This window comes from Neoarius graeffei, chromosome 25 (assembly GCF_027579695.1).
Source record: "Neoarius graeffei isolate fNeoGra1 chromosome 25, fNeoGra1.pri, whole genome shotgun sequence".
NCBI lineage: Eukaryota > Metazoa > Chordata > Actinopteri > Siluriformes > Ariidae > Neoarius > Neoarius graeffei.
The window spans coordinates 58254266-58278733 of record NC_083593.1 but is presented as its reverse complement, the minus strand read 5'-3'; the positions used below and the strand labels follow the sequence as shown (position 1 = coordinate 58278733).

General features: G+C 43.7%; 1 protein-coding gene across 8 annotated transcripts in view; it reads right to left on the bottom strand.

The window, feature by feature from the left end:
• adamts6 (ADAM metallopeptidase with thrombospondin type 1 motif, 6) overlaps positions 1-24468 on the bottom strand; it is a 126490-nt gene that overhangs the window by 43436 nt on the left and 58586 nt on the right. For all 8 annotated transcript variants that reach the window (XR_009651569.1, XM_060909059.1, XM_060909060.1 and 5 more), the window contains 6 exons: positions 24236-24279; positions 20254-20359; positions 17158-17304; positions 14023-14164; positions 6979-7086; positions 2615-2760 (listed from right to left, as the gene is read on the bottom strand). Coding sequence is in view for 7 of the 8 variants with exons in the window: in XM_060909059.1 (XP_060765042.1) it covers positions 2615-2760; positions 6979-7086; positions 14023-14164; positions 17158-17304; positions 20254-20359; positions 24236-24279 (693 nt within the window). In the remaining variant the exon portion in view is untranslated. The remainder of the gene's footprint in view (positions 1-2614; positions 2761-6978; positions 7087-14022; positions 14165-17157; positions 17305-20253; positions 20360-24235; positions 24280-24468) is intronic.

Genomic DNA, 24468 nt, shown 5'->3' with positions numbered 1-24468 from the left:
ATCAAAAATACACAGAATAAAACACTACAGTTTCCCCTTAGAGAACCCACACGGATGGACAGCACAAGTAATCATTCAACTTCTTGACCAGAGCCATCCAGCTGGAATGAGATAACATCTCACTGGAGATGGAGATGGATCAGTGTCAGGATGCTGCTTCAGGCACAGAATAAAAGCCTTCCCCATGCAGTTCTCCTGGGGGGAACCGAGAACAGTCAGGCTCAAGCACTCAGGATTTTATTACAGCTGAAAAGTGGGTTAGCAGATCTCACCAGTCCGGCCAGCTGTTATTTGTGGGATTAAGTTGCTTTTTTCATTTTACATCAACAACAACAACTCATGTTTCTAAAGTGCTGACCTTCTAAACCCACTGCTGCTCAGATCTGGGCCTAGATAGGTCATATGGTCATGTGGTAAAGTTTACGCCCCCTCATTGGTGTGGTCTTAATCCATAGTGGAAGATCTGCTCCACATTAGAGAAGAGAAAGCAAAGTCGTTGTTGGAGGACACGCTTGAAAATCTATGTAAGCAATAAAATATGGCGCACAATGGAGGTGTAACAGGAAAATAACATTCTGAGATGCTTTTCTGCTCACTGTGGTTGTACACAGTTATATCCGACTGTTGCTCCTATGATCTCTTTTCGTGAACAGGGCGTTTCCAGCTACAGAACTGCTGCTCACTGGATGTTTATGTGGTTCTTCTTCAAACTGTTCCCACACAGTTGTGTAGAATGTCTCTGTATTCTAGAGCTTTACAGTTTCTCTTCACTGGAATTAAGAGTCCAAACCTGTTCCAGCATGACGATGCCAATGCTTCTGGGCACACAGAGCGCTCCACGAAGACGTGGTGTGTGAAGGTTGGAGTGAAGAACTCAAGTCCAGAGCCCTGACTGAACTCAACCCCACTGAACACCTTTGGGATGAACTGGAACTGGAGCCTCAACATCCCAACATCAGGGTCTGATCTCACTAATGAACATAAATCCACACAGCCACACCCCAAAATCTGGTGGAGAGCCTTTACAGGAGAGAAGAGAAGAGTGGAGCTCATTATAACAGTCACGTTTGATTTTAGAACAGATTCAGAGAACGTTTTGTGGACATTGATAACTGTAGCAGATATAGTTCTGTCAGGCTCAGTCTGTGAGCCAATGCTTTTTTTTTGTTTTATGTAAAAGCACTGCTGTTTGTCGAACATCAAAAAGTGCGCCGATGACTTGAGACGGAGCATCAGATTCCACCCAAGGATGACGCTGACAGAGCTGAAGGTCTGAGAAACAGAGCTGTGTTCTCGGAAAAGTTACGCTACAGTTACAGCGAGTAATGAGCTCAGACCCTGGAGCTGGGCATCAGGAGGTAATTTCAGAATATTGCATGGCACGCAAGTCAATCACCTTCGGAAAATAACTGTAAATCAGAACAGACTAAAATATTTCCAACCCTGTTGATGTAAAACTATGAGTGCTTCCTTCAGAGACACTCTGTTCACAAGTGAAGTAATTGTGAGCTCATTAGATACAGAAAAATCAAATCAACACACAGCAGCGACATTTTCAAAAGTCCACTGAGTGGAACTGATCTCAGAGCGTCTCATGGAACTAATCCGACATCTACAGCAGGTTTATTTAATATCTCTAGATCTGTCTACATTGGGAACAGAATAAATTCTCCCTCACCAATAAGGAGACGTGTCCTTCAGTAAACTGATCAGCTGATCTTGTCATTTGTGTTCAGCTCCGATTTAACACCAGAAATACATCTTCAGGAGATCAGAGAGTTTCATTTCCAGAGTTTCCAGAGCCCCAGACACTGCAGCATGTCATGACCATCAGGGCAGTGCGTTCTCCTCGGACAGTCCGACCTGCAGTGATTGGACCGAGCTCAGATGATTGTCGCTCCTTTTCTCTTCTCTGGTTCCGTCCATTTTGATTTGGATTTGGGTTCCAGGTTCCTTTCCTCAGGAGCCGATCACCTGATTAAACAGTGTGAGGACTGACTCTTCCACAAGAACCAAGAAGAACCCTGACTCTCCATGTGCAAACGCCGATCATGTGACCAAGACATGAAAAAAAAAACCCTCATTTTTGCACAAGCGCCAGCAAATCAGTCTGTCTGAGAGAACAACAGGGAATGGAGTGTGTTCTTTCTCTATTCTTCTTCTTTCAGAGCCAGAACGTGTTTTTCTGCAGGTTTGAATAAAATCTGCAGCAGCAGTGGACATGTTTTTGTTCATCATTACCAATCTGAGGAAACAAATCAGCTTCTTATTCACAGTCACAGAGTACCAGTGTTTATTATTTGGTGTGTATTTTTACTCTCCACTATGACACTGACACTGGAGACTCCTTCCAGAAAGGTTCAGTAAAAGTCTCCTATTTTAATCTGGTGATGGACCGTCTACTGGACACGCCCCTGGGAATGAGCTGTTACTATGGAAACGATAATGTAAATCTGCACTACTGTCACAGCTGCTGTAATAGAAAACTAATCAACACCTTCTAACCAATCAGATTGATGTGTGATGGTGAGCTGTGCTGCAGTGATGATGATGATGATGATGATGATGATGATGATGATGATCTCCTCCCCTGACTCTTACTTTGCCTACTTACGCTGGACTGTCACAGTGACGCATGGACGAGGAAACTCCGCCCCCGCACGTCCGGCTGCACTCCCCCCACTGCGTCCACGGCCCCCAGCCTCCATCCACGCTGTGAGGCCACGTCCCGAACGCCACACACTCGCCCTGGTAACACCACTGACACACACACACACACACACACACACACACACACACACACACACACACACACACACACAGAGTAAATAATACTGAGAGTGAAGTCTCTCTCACACACACAGTGTTTAAGGAGTTCACAGTGATCACACTCCGGTCCGAGAGACATGCTCACGACTCACTTTCACGTGAATTCTTGCACTGAGAAAGTGATTCAACTTGATTCTGAATCGACTTGACTGCAGGAAGTGAATCAAACACACCATGTGTGTTGGGTTGTGATTTTTGTGATTGAGTTTTATGAGGATGTTCTGAACCCGACAATCACCCCAGACCCCAGGCAACTTTTTTTTTTTGCTTTATTTAATTATGCATAGTGTGAAACCAAAGCAAAAGAATTAATTTTGCTCTGATTTTGATTCAGATAAACTAAATAATATTTGTAAAAGAATAATAAATTCCTCTCAACTGTCCATCTGTTGTTATTAGCATCTCACTGTACAGCAGTAAGTTCTCTGTTGTCTCTGCTTGTTGATTATTGATAATAATTATTTGGATGAACAGTAAATCAGAGCTTTAAAGCAGTAAATTAATTAAATCTGCCTGCTGCTGTGTTTAGACACAGACAGTTTCTCTGCAGAATCCTGTTTCTCCAACATGGCTGAGTTAATCCTGCGTTTGTGTTCAGGAGAACGAGGCCAGTGAGAGGACAAACACTGGGACACAACTGTGTCGGGTCTCTCTCTCTGTTTATCTCATAGTCTGGAGAAGAAACTGAGTGAGGAATGAAGCTGTATCTTTAGTGACTAGCATCTCAAAGTGGGGGGTGGGGGTTCTGGGGCAGGTACGGCACGCTGTCAGCCAGAAATAACCCTTTTAAGGAGGTCTTATCAGGAAACTGACGGAGCCTCCATTACTGGTCTGTGGAGCTGCAGGAGACGAGCTGGCTTCTCTTTGATTATGTGCTTTAACAAAGAAATGATTCTGTTTTTCAAGATCATCTCGACTGAGAGAGAGAGAGAGAGAGAGAGAGAGAGAGAGATTTCATTGTGCTGCTCACTCATCCATTGTTTGTACTTTTGGGAAACTTAAAAACACATCCCTGAAGAAGAACGCAGTAAAGCGTGTTTGCATGATGGATTTCAGAAGCTGATGATGCGTCAATTCTTCCTCATAACTTCTAAATTCAGTTAAAAATATATCCTAGCAGTCAGACAGTCATATTTCTCTCATAGCTGCTTTAAATGTGCATTTTATCAGGAAGCAGGTTTAAAGCTGTACTGCCTCTCAGATTTTTCAAGTGTAGGTCATAAAAAGAATTTTCCCGACACCCAATTATTTTTGTTTAGTGACCAAAAGCTACTGAATTCGAATCACAGGCTTCCGATTTTATTTTTTTTAATAGAACAATTAATGAGTTTATCTCCACATGGCCCTAAGGTCTGCGCTATTTTTTCCTGCTTCACCATGACCCAATTCAAGATACTACATCATGCATCACGTGGTGGGCTTTCCCCGTTCACGCAAGGCATTGTGGGATACAAATTTGAAACAGGAGAGAAAAATGGAGGACGTGAGTGTGCGAATGAAATGTGAAAGAGCGACTACAGTAACGGAAAGAAAGCGAGAAGAAAAGACGTTATGTTATATACGAAGGAAAGGAAACGCAGGATCAAACTAATAAATATGGGCGCTCAGCGAGCACCTCGGTGTGATCAGCTGTTCGTTTAGCGACAGAATGATGGAACTGTCAGTGCACGCTCAAAGGGAAACCTGTAGATGGCAGTAATGCAACACTGTGGATGCCAGCTGCCGTAAAACCCAAAAGAAGAAGGTAAACCTGCGCATGCGCACACGGACTTCCTCTGTCTGCTTGACTGCGGCAAGCGAGCGATTTCATGCACATTATTTGCTTTAATCCCCTCAAATTAAATAACTTCCCAGCCACAGAATGGCCTGATATTTTGTGAGATATTACAGAAATAAACAGATATCATGGGGCGGCACGGTGGTGTAGTGGTTAGCACTGTCGCCTCACAGCAAGAAGGTCCTGGGTTTGAGCCCCGTGGCCGGCGAGGGCCTTTCTGTGCGGAGTTTGCATGTTCTCCCCGTGTCCGCGTGGGTTTCCTCCGGGTGCTCCGGTTTCCCCCACAGTCCAAAGACATGCAGGTTAGGTTAACTGGTGACTCTAAATTGAGCGTAGGTGTGAATGTGAGTGTGAATGGTTGTCTGTGTCTATGTGTCAGCCCTGTGATGACCTGGCGACTTGTCCAGGGTGAACCCCGCCTTTCGCCCGTAGTCAGCTGGGATAGGCTCCAGCTCGCCTGCGACCCTGTAGAACAGGATAAAGCGGCTACAGATAATGAGATGAGAGATGAGAACAGATATCACAATCACCACATTTCAGACGGAACTAAATTTCACCGATTTTATGAAATCGAAAGGCTGTATACAGTAGCTTTGACCTTGTAGTTCATCTTCCCCTCCCATCCCCACCCCTCCCTGCCCTTGCCTCATAGTTCGTCCCTGACCACGCCCCTACATCACATTACACGCTCAGGCAGAAATGGCTGATCTTTGTATTCCTTTGATGCCAGTGTGTGCAGAGCCAGATATAAGTACATACACTCACTGGAAAAATAACAGCAGCTGGAGTCAGGCCACTCCGCTGGACCGGGACGACGTGGTGAATAGCTCCAGTGGGATAACAGTAATGAAGGATGACAGCTCGTGGTCCTCTCTCATTCTTCTCCTTTAGCCATCGACAATGCTGCCTAATAATCTTTATTAAAATTGTCTCTCTAACCTGAGCTCGTTCCAACTGCCCGGGATTCCCACCTGAACACAACATTCCCACCAGCTCAGAATATCCAAGACAGTCGACACTCCAAACTCTCCGGACTGATCAAGATCAGAAAAGACCAAAAAATGTAAAGAATTCTGAAAATTTAAGTGAATTTCTGTAAAAGAAGAAACCAAATGAAATCTTTTTTTTTATTTTGTTACTCTTATACTGAGGTATGCACTGTCATTTAGATTCTAAAGTGTAAACTTCATAGAAGCATAAAAAGTATTGGCCCCCTTACACTCAGCACCAGATTTACTGACAGTTCCTGACGCATGCAAAACCTCTTTTGGTGTTTAAAAAAAAACTACAGTCAGGATTTATTAAAGATGTGTGATGTAAAGTTAGCGATGGAAAGGCGTGGACACGGGTATGTTTACAGCTGACCTCACTGCGTGTGTATTTGTAGGCGTTTCCCTTTCAGAATGCAAAATTTGGGGAGGAGAATATTTAAATAAAGCACACAATGCGATTTACTAAAACCTGAAGCCGTGAATTTACTGCGAATTACAGCATTATTTAATGTCTAAAAAAAGCATGTTTTAATGTTGTGGAGACGGGGGGGGGACGCAGAGTGGATTTTTGTTGAAATCTACACAAGATATATTTTTACTTGCTCAAATAAATATCTTCAGAATATAATGTATGGCCTGTGAAAGTCCCACTGCACTCAGGAATGAGGCACAGAAAAGAGTGTGTAGTAGAAGAGAGAGACTTTTCTCCACTCATTTATCTGGAAAGTCAGAGGAACACTTTATCAGAACATATTCTGATTCCGGACCTGTTCACAACCCGGAGCTAATTTGTGCTGTTCCGTAAATCTGGCCCTAAATTCTACACACTCTTCACATTATATCAGTTTCCTCCTCGGATCAGACACTCCCAACATCCAATCAGCATCCAGGCTCAAAGTCGATTTACAGAAGCTCCGCCTCTTGTGCTCAGGTTCACATTTATAGGTGTGGCTTTGGAGGAACTACAGAAGGGGCGGGCCTACATTTCAAAAATGGATTCAGTGAACTTCCATAAAAATGAACCATAGAAAAAACAACTGCGTCTGAACAACAACTCATCAAGGAATAAAGCACTCGGGGATGTGCCGTTACAGGATAACAATCAGCGATGGGGTGGTGTGATGAAGCAGTTGCTTTTATGTCCCTGATGTTGTTTATTTTCCTCTAACAGCATGTCCCCAAGTGTTTTATTCCTCTTACACCACAAGAATTTGACAACGCTGGCAATATTTTATTCATTAATGAAGGACACATCATCCTTTTTATCCATTTTCATCATGTTCCTGAGAAACCACTAAGAAGAAGAAGAAGAAGAAGAGTAAACTCGTCTGTGCTGAAGTCGTCAGAAACCTGATGTTGCTCGGTGGATATCTGACTCACCCCTTTCTCGATGCTGCCGGTTTGGCACAGCGTTCCTTCTGCAGCTGGAATACTGTTAGTGACACAGCGGTTACTTTTGCTGAGGCACCACAGCTCTCTACACACTTCCTAGGAAAGAAGGCAAAAGCAAGTTGGTCAGAATATACTGCATCGACTCGGAGAAATAAAATAAAAGCACCACACACAAAAACCTGTGAATCTCCTTCCAAACCCATACTGATCTTTATAACATGTATTGTTGTGTGTGTTTCAGTCTCCCAGGAGACGCAGGAGAAGACCTGAGCAGTATTTCCACCTCCTCATGAGTCCACACATCCGGTATGAATCCTGGTGTTCAGGTCGTTGTGGTGTTTCTCTGCATTTCAGTGAATTTTATTGAAAGTGCAGGAGTCAGAGTACATCTACATGTGAACAGGGCGTCGGTCTTAGCCTTTATAAACACATACGTCTTAAAAATCACCGCAGGGCCACCGAAACCCACAGCACAAATAAAGAAGCAGCGTGTCCACGCGTTACAAGGCCGAGCCCTGTGCTACCTCGGGTAGGATTTCCCCTTTAACAAGCACTCTGCCTTTTTTAAAGCTCCGACTTCAAAGGATTTACAGGACGAGTGGATATGAGAACGGAGCAGCCCTCGTCAAAAAGACTTACGGTGTAGAGTTCGAGCTCTGACCCGTCTGAGTCAGCGAGTCAGAGACGCGAGTCGCTCGGCCGATCCAGATGAAATAAAGCAGCAAACGGTCTCTCTCACGTTACAACTGCTGCATCTCTACGTCTGCTTTTAATAAACCGAGGAATCACACGGCGCTGACGGAGGAGCAGGAGGAGCGAGAGGAAAACACCGCCTGCCTTTAGGAGCTTCATCTGCTCCAGTTCTCCTGCCCTGACTGGTCACCTGGAGCAGAGTGGAGTGGAGGATCCAGATCTCTCCAGGTTTCTATTCCAACACGACTCAAATCGCGCCTTCTTTAGAGATCCTACAAACCTGAACGTGGCTTCATGACACCATTTTATCAAAATCTGTGACTGTTAAGTGGGACTGTTCAGTCAGTAACATGCTCTTAGATCAGCTCAATATAAACAAATCTAACAGAACATTTCTTTAGCACAGGTGTGTATGTGCTCGCTGTCTTTACAGGTGCGTCAGCTGACTATAAAAAGCGAAATCAATAATTAACTTGAGAATTGAACAGTAAATAAATAAAAACACACAACCTCAGTGGAGTGCTCGTTTATAACGCCTTTAAAAGTCATTTAATAAAGTGTGAATCTGCATGGCAGGTAATTTACGTTTTATTTCCAAAAAACTGAAACAAAAAGCACAGTTTAAACCAAATAATGCCTGAATCGTTAATCATGTTTACACTGCAGGTGAAAGTGGATTAAAGACCAAACTATGACCCATTATGTAATCAAATGTGTTCCTGATGTAACAACACCAACACCTGGGATGATTTTACGAGCCGTTCCTCTGGCTGTGAGAACTCGTTTTATCATCCAAAGCTGAAACCTTGGGCGTTATACAGTGTTTAATCATTAGCATTAACGTTAGCGGCGCGGCTGTGAAGCAGTTCACTGCAGTTCCATTTCTTCCTGAGATCGCTGGATAAATCCACAGTTTGTTTACCTTTTTTAAACCAATAATCTTTAAAAACCTTTGTACTGTTCGTCTGTGTTTTGATGGCTGTCTTGCAAAAATAACTCGGGCTGTTGGACTCAAACAGAACTCCTCTGCCGTCACTGGCTCTAGGTTCCAAACCAGAATCGATTTTCATTGATTTCTGAGGCGTCTTTCGAGAGCGGTTTGAGACGAAGCCCCGTTCCCTGGTTGGTTGGAAAAAAACAACAACAAAAAACAAGAAACACCTAATCCTGAGCCAAAAGCATGACATCTACAGTACATCCGCCTGTGTTCCCAAATAAACACCGGACGTAACATTGAGCATCTCGATGACCTGATGACTGCTGCATCATTCATCTGTCTTCCTCAATCAGCCCGTTAGCTCTGCAGTCATGGAACCGCCATCACGCTGTCCAACAGGCTGCATTCCAAACCTCCGCAACACAGACGGATCGATCTGAAGCCTCTGTTGCCAAATCTAGATGACTAAATGCAACGGGAGAGCGTTCAACACAGCGACTTGCTCTCGAGCTGTCAGTGCTCATTGCTGCGCCTCGACTCAACGAGGACTCTGGCACAATGCCCTCGCTCGGACAAAAACCGCAGCATCCATCTCAAGCGTGCGTGCTGCCGGTCATTAGCATACGACTGCGTCTCTGCACTTAAAAGGGTCTTCCAGTCAATTCAGCAAAACTGTGCATTAGTCTTTCTGTAATGGCATTTTAAATCCAACTCGATGTTGCTGAAATTCTCTAAAGGCTTATTTAAGGCTAGTTCTTTAAAACAATGTTAACTTAATTTATTTATTTGTTGTTGTACTCGCATATTTTAACATTTATTATTAAATACTTTGGGACATGAACGATCCAGGACCTCATTTCCTCTTGTTTGTCCTACATCATTTTTTCCCTCCTCAGTTTAAGCTTTCGAAAAACTGCCAAAATTGTTTTCAAGAAATCTTGTAATTTAATATTCCCTGAATTAATGGATAATCGAGTGCTGCTTATTCTTCATTAATTCTCTTGGCTCTGTTCATCCCGAGTGTGGGGCTTTTTTTTAATGTTAGCATGTTAGCATGTTAGCCTGTCTGTAGGTCTGTCTGTGTTAAATATAAATAAGCTCTGGGTTACTCCTGACCTCAGATCTGCATGAGCGATTTGTGAAACAGCCGTGACGTTAATGGTGAAACAGACGTCTGGCTGAAACAGATGAGATTGTCAGAATGCACTAATACGGCACGCTGTAATAAAACCGAGCCAAGAAAACACTGGCTCTCGTCCTTCCAATGACCTTCTCTGATTCTGATCACAGCTAAGAGAAAAATTACAGGGTTCTCTTTCTGGCATCTGCTCTTAGATATTTCTCTCAGTGAATAAAATAACTGTAATCTCTTGTAATTTAATTTCGGGTTCAGGTTTATGGACAGCTGTATATCCATACGAGGCATTATTATTATTATTATTATTCCTGAATCCTCTCGGCTCCCGTCAGGTTCCTTCCTTCTCTTGCGTGTCACTGTGTTTATGGCAGACTGTTATTCCACACAAAATCATTTCCATATTATGAGAGATGAAGATTAAATGGGTCACTAAGCTCCACTCGGCTTCGTCTGAAAGATATGAGGAGAATGTGTTTGGAGGACTCGGATCCGGTCTGCTCTAACGTTTGATCTCTTATTCGCTCTTCTTGTGCGATTACACACATCCGTATTCAGGACATCAGAGGAGGCGTGTCCTAATCAGAGATGTTGCTTATCTCGAGGAGTGAATTGTTTACAGATAAAATGATGAATGAATTTTGAGTTTCTTTGTAAGTGCAGCAGATGAGTGAGCGCTCACTTGGGTTAGATTACGCTTTAAAGTTAATTCCAAATAGTGAGATAAAAATCGCCGACATCTCACACACACACTACGATTTCCTAACAGTCGGAGAACAATATAAAATAATAAAATGTTGTGTGCTATTCTCTGTGCTGCTGAATAATGAGTATGGAAGCCATTTTGTTTAATTAAACCAGTGATTAATGTAAAAATTACAGCTATAAAATAAAATAAAATGCTAATCCTTCTTCAGTCCATATTTTCTATCCCTGTTTTTTTTTTTTTTAAGGTTTAAAGGCCAGTGTTCCTGTTTAACGGTTGGGTTTAATGCTCCTGAAGGTCCCCAGCTCTGACACTGATCCCGGAACAGTACCGAGTCTGTGGTTCAGGTTCTAACAAACCCTGAAGTTGATTATTTTCCGATAACAGCACATCCCCAAGGGCTTTATTTGCTAACAACTATAATATTTCATTTTTAAATAGCATCACATCATACTTTTTTATCCATTTATTGTTACATTTAATGTTCATGAAGTAAGTTAGGTCCTGCTTGTGTTATCACAGCTATAAACAGTCGTTTCCTCACCAGACTCTTTACTCTCTCTCTTAAAGTTAATAAGACAAAAATAATTGCAGTTTGTTCCAACATGTTACTGAGAAACTGCAAAGAAGAAGAAAAAGAAGTGTAAACTCCTCTGTCCTGTAGATCTCTGAGATCTTCCAGCTTCACCTCTGACTGTTACACATTACTGACACTGGAGACTCCTTCCATACATGTTACAGAAACATCTCCTTATTTTATTTTTAATCTGTTTGTTATCAGTGGAGACACCGCTGGACACGCCCCTGTGGGACACGCCCCTGTGGGACACGCCCCTGTGGGACACGCCACTGTGGGACACGCCACTGTGGGACGGGCTCCAGAACTCAGTGTCCTAATCCACGACTCCTTCAGGTCTCCAGTGAGTCCCTGTAAGCTCCAGACTTTCCACCGCAGTACAGGACACACTGCACCACACAGTCCTTTATATTTTATGATAAAAGGAAGTAAAGTCGGTCTCTTCTTCTTATTCTACCAAATCAGCTAAGCAGATATGGAGCGCGCTCCAGTCCATCAGGCTGTCGTCTGCTCCATCATCTGCTCACAGTGAGATGATAACTGATCCAGACGTCTGCGCAGAAGTGAAAATATGGTCAGCGTCTGGACTGCTTCAAGACCAATCTGAGTAACAGCTGTTCCAGAGAGCCACTGATGCTTCTTAATGAACATGATATACGTTTACAAGACTTTTACTCTGGCATCAGAGGAGAGTTTTTCAGCGGTAGAGCAGCCTGGGGAACACATCAGCGTCCTCCAGCCAGTCCCTCCTGGGTCAGTGGTAAAAATTAGAACTTGTCATTTAGCGTCTCTTCCAGGAGCTTTAACCATCAGCCTGGTTCTCCACAGATGGCTTTCTGAAATATTTCTCATTCTGGAACAGCTTTACTCTGAAATCAAACTGATAAGAAGATCAGACAGAGACCTGCTGAGCTGTAATTTAATCACAGACGCCACTGTAAATGTGAAGCTTTTCATCATCTGCAACATTTCATGACTTTTCATTCAGATTTAACCCCAAGAACAAACATTTTAGTTTGAAATGCTGTATGATATGTGATCAGGCAGACGCCTGTCTCCTGACCGCTGGACGTCATTACTGTACGTGTTCTTGGCAGTCGGATAATCAATCCTCAAATCCAGCCATGTCACTGCTTTCCAGGAGACGTTTCTGTATCATTTCTGTAAGGAGTCTCCAGTGTAAGCACTGTGTATCAGTCAGAGGTGAAGCTGGAAGATCTCTGAGATCTTCAGCACAGAGGAGTTTACACTTCTTCACACTTCTTCTTCTTCTTCTTCTTGTTTACAGTTTCTCAGTAACATGATGGAACAAACTATGATTCTTTTAATCATTTTTTGGCTGTAGTGTGAAAAACACTGAGTCACTGTTATCACCCTGTGGTTGGTTATTAGCTCAGCCGGCCGACAAGTGATGAGTTTATCCCATCATGTGTTGTCAGTCGTCCATCTGGCGTTGTCCACATTTCATGAAAATCACTTCTTCTCTGTCAATTCACTGATTTTTATTCTTTTTGGCAGGAAGGTGGGTCTGCCTGGGGTGCATATGGCTTCTACCCTAATTTGCATAATTGCAATTAATAATGAAGATATGGAGTAATAGCCCTAATGAGCAGTTTCCACACAAATTGCTTCTTCTCCCTCAATTCTTCACTGATTTTGATTCTTCCTGCCATGAAGGTCGGGTACCTAAGGTGCATATAACTTCTACGCAGATTTGCTTCATTACAATTATTAATGAAGTTATGGACTAATTAAGCCTTAATGAGCAGTTCAACAAAAATCGCTTCTTCTCAGTCAATTTCTCGCCATTTTGGATTCTTTCTGGTAAATAGGTCGGTATTCCTTGGGTGGATATCGCTTCTATATAGAGCTTGTATATGGTGTATCTCGTTCGCAACATTTATTAGATTAGATTAGATTAGATTAGATTAGATTAGATTAGATTAGATTAGATTCACTTTATTCATCCCACATCCGGGAAATTCACGTGTTACAGTAGCAAGAAAATGTCAAACAGATAACAAATAAAACTGAAATAAAAAATTAGAGAAACGAAGGATTAAATACAGAGGGCTATTTGCATTATCTACCGTGAAAAAGTATAGAAAAATTGCCTTATTGAGAGGCTCGGAAAAACTGCACATTACAGGTATTCTCTGTATATATACACACATATATGCATAAATAATATATATATATATATATATATATATATATATATATATATAAGTATGCATAAAAATAGTTTAAGGCTTATATTATTGCACATAATAATTGCATCAATGAGAGATGGCAGAGGTAGTAGTGGTGAAGTAGTGCAAATATAACGACAAACAGGTCGTTGTGCAAGATGGCCCACTTTAGATCATTCCTTCTGTACCAGGCGGGGCCGGAGTGAGCCACGCCCTCACTGACGGTCTCGGGGTTTTTTTTAACAGCACATCCCTGAATGTTTTATTCCTCTTGTACGACAGGAAATTTGGTTTTGTGAAATGATTACAATTTTAATTTATTAATGAAGGACATGTCGTACTTTTTATCCATTTGCAGTTACAGTGAATGTTATGGAACGTCCTGAAGTGTTTTATTGCTCATTAATGACACACATCATCATTAGGTATTGATCTAAAATTGTAAACTTAAATTTACTTCCTCATTATTTCCCTCAGTTAATGCAAATTGTCAAACTGGTTCCTGTTTTTGTAATAAATTCCAGCGATCTTGTCACACTGTTCATTTTGGACTCATAACTTAACATGAAGAACACATCAGATACAGATATATCCAAAACAATGTGTGCTACAAAAGGACATCAATCCAAAAAGTCTGATCTAAAAATGAGTGGGCCGGTTTATCTGAGACGGAACTCCTTTCGTGAATCCCACTCCAGCAGTGAAAGCTTTAATGAACCACACAGAAGAACAGTGACGTCATTTCCTGAAGGGTTTGAGAAGGAGCATGAGGGTGCACTGCGTTCCTCTTACCCCATATTTGCACTGTCTGGAGGAGGCGCCGTACTGAAAGCGACACTGTTCATCGGCATCATACACCTGCCCCGGGGCCACGGTGGGGTACAGGAAGTCCCGCTTCAGAGGCTCATTGTCTAGACATGTTCCCCGACCTGAGCTGTCAAAAAAAACCAAACAAACCTACAATGGGATTGGCTCTTGGACAGTCTTCACTATTCACCCAATGATCTCCAAACATGAGAGAAATGTAAAATGAGAGCGTGAGAAATGTAAAGCTGAGCACACAGAATGACAGACAGCATCCTTAAAACCCAGACGTTTAGGCTTATATGGTGCTCTTGGCCTTGCATGAAAGCCTTTGAAGCTCCGGTGAAGTACGGAGTGAAAGATAGGATGTAAGAGAAGAAAAAACACAGTCGTGTGTCCGAGTGTTTAGTCTGTTTAGTCAGAGAGAAATATGGATGCTCTGAGGAGCCGCTCATGGGGGGTGGAAAAAAACGAAGCGTGGACGAGGTGAAGGCCACAAACCAGATGTTTCCTGAGGTTCGGATTATTCTTCAGCTTGATGGTGAACATCTCAGAGATGTGTCTGGGATGGCTTTGTGTGCACTAACGTTTAACGTTTATTAGGAAGGGAGTCATGATGTGTCTCTTTCTGTTAAAAACTAAATAAAAATCACCTTTACAGTGACAGCAACACGGACAAGGAGGAGGAACGCTGAGACAAGGCCGGAGGGAACCTGAGCAGCAAAACACAACAGCAACAAACAGCACAGGCTCAGGAATCTGGTTTGTGTTTAACGTGCCAGAGGAAGCATCGGCTGAAACAGTGATCTTTGGCTTCCCACTAGAATATTGGAAGGCTAATCTAATTCAAAACTAAACCAAATATATCGGGAAGGAAAGGAAAGAAACACACACGTTTTTTGCCTGGGGCGGTGGGGGGAACGACAGACGCCGTATTCAGTTACATCCCTTCCTTTTTTTCCATGTTGTTTGGTGGAATAATCCTTTACTTTGGCTTCCATGCAATCCCCTCTGCTGGGAGAAACACAATCCTGGCTCGAGCCCCCTCGGATTCTTAACGTACCAACACAGACCTCTCGGTTTATTGCTTTAGAGGAAGACAAAATAGTCGTCTTAAAAATAGAAACGATTAGAAGAAATGTCAACAAAACTTCCTCCCAAATGAGACCCGGTGGATATCTGGTGTAATGCAAAGAGACACGACTGGACGCTGTTTTCAGACTCAGAAGAAATGCTTTTAATCTAAAACTGCAACAAAGACGTCCGTTAGTGGTCAGTTCAGTCCCGCTGTCTGTCTGGACACTTTTACAAAAACATGGTGTTAATAAAGTCTCTCTGTAACGCACGCAGTGTTGAGTGAACTCCTCTGAACGGAACTTTGCTCTAGAACCGAAACTGTTCATTTGGCACAAGGACACTTCCAGAACCTGCTGGATGAAGAATGAGAGAGAAACGACAGATGTTCTGATCACGGATGAGCGACGTGCTGCATGAGCTGGGAATAAAGAAATACATGACAAAACCAAACGTTCATCTCATCTGAGATCATCAGTTCATTCATTCACAGTTCTTTCATCTCAGCTGGTTGTAAGTTCTCTTTCTATAGGTTTTAAATGTAAAGGCCCGGTCCCACTGCACTTACGGATGCAAAGAGGATGTAAAACGTAAAAAAATCTTTGCCATCCGTTGGAAAACGCTATGCATCCGTTGTGTACTCATTGCATACGTGCTTCATACGCTCTATCCATCGAGCATCCGTCCACTGTGATTTCATCCGCGCAAAAAGTTTTGAGCTGCGCAAAACTTTTAGAACGGATGAACTTTCCGCCGTGTACGATGTAAATCCGCGACATATACGAGCAACAAACGTTCTATGTCCGTTATCATCCGTTAAACGTCTGCTGTATCCTCTCTGCATCCTCTGGGCATCCTCGCAACTCACATCCGCTGCAGCTGAAAACGGAAAGAGGGAGGAAAGATAAGGTACATGAAACGTCTATTCATCGTTAGTAGCACGGAAATAGAAAGGATGTAAGCGTATGCATCTCGTATATAAAGTATTCAAAACAGACAAAGCGTTTATATCTGGGATGTATCTCGTATATTTAGGATGTCTGGAGTATGTCTAGAGTATGTAGAAGGACACCTAGCGGACAATCGATATTTTGTATAAAAAGGGGGAGAAAATCATCTAGTAGTAGAGATGTATCGATGTAGCCGCCAGCACGTCTTTCCGCTTTATGCTGACGGCGTGCGTGCTGCATCCCTTTATATCCGCGGAGCAGACGCAATTCATACCCCCCGCATGCGCAGTGAACGGTCTGCATCCGATATACATCCGCGCAACATCCCCTTTGTTTCCGTTAGGCGTACATGATGCATCCCCTTCATCCGCTATGCATCCGCTCTTTCTGCTATGCGTCCGCTTCTCAGTTATCACCGGTAACCCCTTCGGAGCTGTCATCCACTTCCATCCGCTTTCATCCGCTAGGCTTCCTATGAACATGCATTTAACATCCCCGCTATATACTACCCACGTCCGTTCTTTTCCGTTCTGTTTTCGCAAATTTTCGCCAATTTTGTCCATTTCTGGAGCGGATGAAAACGGATAGAGCCACCCCCGAAATTTTGCTCGTCCGCTGTGTCCTTTTTGCATACGTTTTGTGTCCATCGGCCAGTGGGACCGGGCCTTTAATGAGAATGCAGGCTGATTGTAGAACAGTAATACTGGATAAATCTAATGGGTGAATAGTGGAGGAGGTTTTAGGATTTCTCTTTTGGCGACGGTGATGTAGATAAACATCTAACAGAAAGTCTTTGAGCAAGAACTCTTTCTGAGACCCATCACACACATTTACAGTAATATACAGAGAGATGTATAACACACATCCTGTTTGTATCTGATTAGAACCCATGATGGGTTGATTGTGAATAATGTTCTAGAGTTTCTCACACTCTCAAAAACAGGTTCTTTGTAACATCCAACCCCACAGGGTTTCCCTCTCAGACAGACGTCAGAGTGGAACCCCTTTTATAAGCTCTAAACTTTTAAATACCTTGAGAATGCTTTTGGAACAAGCCCAGTCCTGAAACCCTAGAGAAGAAGAAGGTACTTGAACTTACTCCAGGAAGCTGGTGATGTAGTCCTTGCTGCAGGTGGACCAGGAGAAGGGGTTGGTGTTGGCAGTGATGTGTGCCGCCATCAGCTTGGCCGTCTCGTGCCCCTTCGTCCCGCAGGCGTTCCCGATTCCGTCATGGTTCATTCCAAAGCTGTGAGAATGACACATTGAACACATGAAGAACACATGAGGGGGCGGAGTGAGAATCCTGTCAATCAGACCCCTCCCACTCTCCCCTCATACTAAAAGCCTGGACAAGCTCAGGCAGCTGTTCCTGGCCGTGAGATTTTTGAGCCGTGGTGCAGGACGTCTCCTATGGCTAGACACTTAAAGGGCGAGATTTTCTCTGACTCTGAAACAGCTGGATGTGTAGGACAGAGGGGTCAAAGGTCACGAGTTGTCTCGAGCTCTTACAGGACAAGAAAGTCCTAATGACCACCTGTGTGCCGAGACGTCAATCAGTAATTACAGGGTTAAACAGAGCCGAGAGCAGGAGGGGGATGGGAGCAGTGCTGGGAGGGGACACGCCTACCTGCTGGGACATGTGAGGGGACACACCTCTCTCTCACACACACACACACACACACACACACACATTTTCACTCATTCAGTCCTATACTCATTCTGTGCATTCACACACTCAACACTCCCACAGCATCAATCTCACACTCTCGGATTTCTTTCTTTCTTTCTTTCTTTCTTTCTTTCTTTCTTTCTTTCTTTCTTTCTCTCTTCCTATAGCAGTATCTAACAGAACTGAACCCTTCTCCGGATCCCTTTGTTGTTCTGTGAGTTTATTATATTTTACTCCTCTCTGGATTTATATCAGCACAGTAGCACTGTAACACTTGATGGTGTTCTTTTTTTTTCCTTGAGAAAGCTGGGAGTATTTTTACAACACCCCACACACCCCCACACCCCCGGCAATATTCCCCCAACAGAAGCAGACACAGAACAGGGGAGAGGAGATTGGCATGTCGGTGAGCCGGAGCCCCTCGCTCAGCCCGACACATCGCTGATGTTTTTCCAGGAGTTCAGCGGGGACCTGACGCTGAAGGAGGAGGCACCATTTCTGCACATGTGCAAGGTGCAGAGCCGCAAACCCCCCCACAGAGCTCAGTGCTGTCTCCCAGGGGAAAAAAAATCACAAGCCATTTTAACATCTACTAGTTTTCAAAAGACGCTAGAATTTGGAGAATTTCATGGCCACCGTGAAACTAATTAAAAACTGAGACGTGGTGTCAGAGAGAGACGAATGAGGAGTGTGTGAGAGAGCACGAACCAAATCATTAAAACATCAACATCCACCAGCAAGACAAACGACTAGAGAGACTGTAACCACCTTAAAACACTCAGCGGGGGACGGGGATAAAAATACTCTCCTCTAAAACTGAAAGAGAGAGCAGATCAGCTCTTAAAATATTATAAATTAAATAAAGTCTCAGTGAGTCAAACTGCACACTGCATTCCAGCTGGAACGACATCATGAATATGTAATAAATCAGGAATTAAACACTCAGGGGTTGTGCTCTTACAGGAAACTAATTAACACCAGCGCGGTGTGATGAAGCAGAGTTACTGTTACCAACCTGAATGTTTTATTCCTCTGACACCACAGCAACTTTCCAACAATTACACTTTTTTTATTTATTAAACAACATGCAGTGCTTTTTATCTGTTTATAGTTACAGTTAATGTCTGTTAAACGAATGAGTTCCTGTTCTCACTTACATTATAGCAGCTATAAACAGTCATTCCCTCACCAGTCTCTTGCTATTCTCTCTCTAAATTAATAACAAAACATTTTGTTCAGTCATGTTACTGAGAAACTGTGAAGAAGAAGAAGAAGAAGAAGAAGAAGAAGAAGAAGAAGAAGAAGTGTAGACTCCTCTGTGCTGAAGATCTCAGAGATCTTACAGTTCCAGCTTCATCTCTGACAGATACACAACGCTCACACTGGAGACTCCTTACAGAGACGATACACACACATTTCTCCTTACAGAACGTACATAATGGATACGCCCCTGTGAATAAACTGTTACCATGCAAACAATCCCATATTAGAACAAATGCACTACTGTCAGAGCTGCTGTTGGAGAGAATTAATCAACACCTTCTGCTCTTCTCACCAATCAGAGTCCAGAACTCTGCAGCACTTTGTGTCTAATGTTATTTATTCTCTCCACATTCACTGGATATGAGCAATCGCGTGCTCTGACTGGCTACTCTACTACTAGGATATCAGCTCATATACTGTGAGTAGAGAAAAAAAATGGCGGCGCGTGTTGCTGAACCGATCGAGGACGAAATAAAAACTCTACTCAAAAACAAAACCCCAAAAAATACAAAAAAAAAGCAACAAAATATGGAATAAAAGTATTTAATGATAAGAACATATCTTTTTTTATTTTTCAAGAATTATTATCTCATCTCATTATCTGTAGCCGCTTTATCCTGTTCTACAGGGTCGCAGGCGAGCTGGAGCCTATCCCAGCTGACTACGGGCGAAAGGCGGGGTTCACCCTGGACAAGTCGCCAGGTCATCACAGGGCTGACACATAGACACAGACAACCATTCACACTCACATTCACACCTACGCTCAATTTAGAGTCACCAGTTAACCTAACCTGCATGTCTTTGGACTGTGGGGGAAACCGGAGCACCCGGAGGAAACCCACGCGGACACGGGGAGAACATGCAAACTCCGCACAGAAAGGCCCTCGCCGGCCACGGGGCTCGAACCCGGACCTTCTTGCTGTGAGGGGACAGCGCTAACCACTACACCACCGTGCTGCCCAAGAATTATTATTATTATTATCGCATTTTTCACAAATTGCTCCTGTCATTTCACCAGTTTGTTTACATTCTAAGCAGAAATGATTTTGTCGGATGTTTTGTATAAAGTTTTTCTTTATCAAATTTGCAAAAAATAAAAATCCTCTGTTTCTCAAAATCCAGTGAATGTGGATAGAATAAAACAGTTATTCCACTCAATCTCGTTGTACATGGATTATAGCCAACTCGGTGCTACGCAGCTCATCGACTATCAGCTCATGTACGACTCGATTTCAGGAATAACTGTTATTTATTTTCACTCACTTGTGTCCAATCTCGTGCGCAATGGTAAAGGCGGAGCCGAGTCCGATGTCTTCATTAATACTGCAGCTCCGTTCTGGTTCACACATTCCAGCCACTGATGCTAAACCTACACACACAGAGAGAGAGAGAGAGGGCACAGGTCACAGGTCAAGGTGTTGTACTTCAGAATGATAAACGAGGTTTTTCTCAGTAACCTCAGACCTCAGTTCAGATGATGGAGCTGGACTCAGAGCAGCTTTAACGGCTCGACGTTCACGTTTCACTTTTTTTCCCTCTCTAACAGAAGTCAGAGCTGGAAAATGTCTAGACAAGGAGTTAGATTTATACATTCTACTTCTGGTAATAAGGGACCACCAAGTACTGCAAGCCAGAGGAGGGAATTTAACAACATTCCCATTTTTCAACCCACAGTACGGTATATCCACTAATCCCCAACACACTCACTGTTTCAGAATTTCACAGAGAAACAAAAACAATTTTAACACTTTGTGTTTGTTTTTACTGCAAAAACTCATTTGCGTCGTTCACCAGAGAACAGACTGAAGCCTTCTGAAACTTGATGTCGCTCTGCTCTGTTCTTCACTGTAGATAAACATCACCGTGTTTAAATCTGAGTGAAGGAGGGAAAGAGTTAAATCTCCGCACTCTGACTTTACTCTTCACACGTAGCTCAGAGTTTTACAGAAATGAGAAGGAGCATGATACAGAGCGCTGGGGTTCAGCTTAGTCCTGCATGTATAGACCGAAATCTGATCCGGTTCTGATCCGTCTGAGTGCTGATTGTGTCGTCTCTTAGTGAGCAAGAGGTGAAAAAGAGTCTTTTCTGAAATCCAGGTGTCCGGCGTCTCCTCCCTCAGCTCCTTCACATGTCCTTCTCAGACAAGGTTTCTCACCAGATTACATCTACAGGTGTGTGTGTGTGTGTGTGTGTGTGTGTGTGTGTGTGTGTGTGTGTGTGTGTGTGTGTGTGTGTAGGAAAAGCTCTTAAGCTTGCTGAGAGGTTCTGCTGAACGAGGAGCCGAGAGCCTGCGGCGAAATCAAATCTGCAGCTCACTGCTTTATTTTGCAAACTTGAGGCCCCTTAATCCCTGTGTGAGTTCTTTTTATCCTGTGTGTGTGTGTGTGTGTGTGTGTGTGTGTGTGTGTGTGTGTGTGTGTGTGTGTGTGTGTGTGTGAGTCCTTTTCACTCAACACTGGGATCTGAAAAGGTCAGAGTGACCAGCTGTGTGTGTGTGTGTGTGTGTGTGTGTGTGTGTGTGTGTGTGTGTGTGTAAACAGGGAACTTTATTTTCTTCTGACACTCAGCCGGACTCTTCAAAAAACCTAAAATCTTCAGAGTCCTTAAAGGTTCTAAACAGAAATATACAACTGCCTTTTACCCTGGGGTGGGGGGGTCGGGGGGAAATAACAGAGGGCAGGTCACACCACTGAGACCCTCCAGTGAGAAAAACGAGCTGTGCTTTAAAGTCAGAAATCCACACAGCAGGTTCCAGAATCCTTCCTACTGGGTTCTTCTTCTTCTTCTCCACTCCACTGTGTGATAAACTCTCTCTCTCTCTCTCTCTCTCTCTCTCTGTAGAACCTTTACTGCAGTGTTCCATTATCAAAAAGGGTTTGCAGTAGAACCCGTACTCAGTACACGCTTAAGGATTCACTGAATAATGAAGGATGGATTCAGAACTTTCTAAAAGGGTTCTACTGTAAAGAAAACTATCTGGTGTTGTGTTCTACATCGAGTTCTGACTGAGTGACTCCTGAAGAGCCGTTAAGAGTTCTAGGGTTCTAAACCTTCCAATGTGTACGACTCTGTACTAAGTGGTTATTTGTCACATGCATCACTTTACATCCATGGTGCAGCTTGAGAAATGGGTTCTAGTCAGGAAACAGGAGGGAACCATTTTGCTGCCAGGTTCCAGTAGCGTATGAAAGAAGAAGCTGGATTTAAAGTCGTGATCTTGATTGTGGAACCAGTCCAGAATAGTAGATTTCTGACTTTAAGGGTGTACTCATAACAAGGTGAGCCATACTGGACCCAAGCGCGTTTGAGCCCCTAGGTCCAGTTCGTTTGATGAGCGAGCGAGCTGTGTATCGCGCTCGAGGGCGGTTCGATTGGACCAGTCACTCGGGCGTGATAAGATAACACTACAGTACACTTTTCAGTTCAGTGGAGAATATTTGGGTTAATAACAGACCTGTTTTCATGTTACTGATGGATGTGAGCTGCAGTCGGGGGATGATCGCTCAGGGGCGGGACGAAGCCGTCGGGCCGAGTGGGAATACACCCTCAAGCACATCTTGTTTTTTTCTCAGCTCAGGAACTCAGTGGTGTGATCTGCTCTCTGCTATTTCCCCCGAACCCCTGGGTGAGATTCTGACCCCAGCCTGTGATCCCTGTGGTCCCTGAGGGTGGAGAGGTGAGGAACAGGAGGGGAGGGGAGGTATGGGGAGGGGGAGGAGGGCTGCAGTGAGGAAGCCGAGCAGATGCCGGGGCAATTAAAGGGACCGGTGGAATGTGATGAATGCGGTCAATCTGTCAAAGCGCCCTGCAGTCCTGATGTTTCTCAGAGATATATGTCTTTGCCTGGAGAGGCTGGGTGGAGACATGATGAGGCAAAGACACGCCCCTCTGTCCGAATTTACACAAAAAACAAATCTCAGTTCAGTTCATACACTTTCTCTTTCACGTTTTTTTATCTGCTTTGTTCTGTTCCCTCTCTTCTTTTCTCCTCATGCAGTCAGGGGAGGGCTAAACACCTCCGGCTCAGGGCAAACAGACAGACAATGGGGGGAAGGTCTGGAGGAGGAACAGGGGAGAGAGAGAGAGACAGAGAGAGAAAGAGAGAGAGAGGGAGCGAGAGAGAGAGAGAGAAGCCAAGTGCTAGGTTTGGGCCGAGGCTCAGTAAAGCCAGCGAGCTTCTCCACTCACGTGTGTGCGCATGTGAGGTAAAGGAGTAGATCTGGAGGATCCTCAGACAGAGTGTTTTGGTAAACTGGGATGTATGGATGCTGTCAGTCCCCACTCGCTTGCTCACTCGAGTTTGTTGACGGTGTAGTGGCTGCTGCTTTATGTCCCGGGGCCCCTCATGCCTGTGTTACCTTCTGACTCTCCCCTTTTAGTTATGCTGTCATAGTTAGTTGCCGGAGTCCCTGCTTGTACTCGGTGCAATATGTATACTGCTCCTACTTATTCAGGTGACATTGGGCATACCTAACAACCTGTGCTTTCCCCCCCTCCAAATCTGTCCCTCTGAGTTACATGTCAATCCTGGGATCGACATGCTGAACCTCTTCTGCTCCTCGGACCTGCCTGATCCATCCTGGTGCCCTGTGTCTGGTTGGAGTCTCATCACATCGCTCCTGTGGAGGACGGCCCCATGAGGACAGTTGAAAGTCACACCTGGAGGACGCTCTGGACTCTTACAGTAATGCTTTTATGGCTGAGGACTACAGCTGACTTGCTAACTTTAGGACTGCAGTTGTCATGAACAGTTTTGCACTCAAGTTTCCATCAATGAAGAGTTTATAACATCAACGAAACTGACTTCATGTTAAAACTGTTAATGTTATAGTCATGCTGTCTGTTGTTGCCCAAATGAGGATGGGTTCCCTTTTGAGTCTGGTTCCTCTCGAGGTTTCTTTCTCATGTCGTCTGAGGGAGTTTTTCCTTGCCACCGTCGCCACAGGCTTCATCATTGGGGATAGATTAGGGATAAAATTAGCTCATGTTTAAAGTCATTAAAATTCTGTAAAGCTGCTTTGCGACAATGTTTATTGTTAAAAGCGCGATACAAACAAACTTGACTTCACACACACACACACACACACACTATTTTCCCAAACACCTTGCAGCATTGGTCCCTATGTAAAGTGTGTAAACATAAAATTCCTCCATCCTGTGTTTGGTAACTGTGTCATGAATACAGATTCAGGATTCAGGAGTTTATCTACAAGGGAATAAAGTGAGGAACGGTTCTAGACTCACCGAGAGTACCGCAAGGCTTGTTCTTGTAGGTGCAGATGTCGTATCTGTGGAGAACACAAATCTCTCGGTTAGATTGGGATTGAACTGGATTACAACATCATAAAGGCAGTGATTTCTTTCTTTCTTTCTTTCTTTCTTTCTTTGTTCTTGTACTTGTCAGTACTCATCCAAAAGCACAAATCAGTTCCATCTAACAGAACCGAGTTCATCACTCCATCACTGGGGTTCTAAAA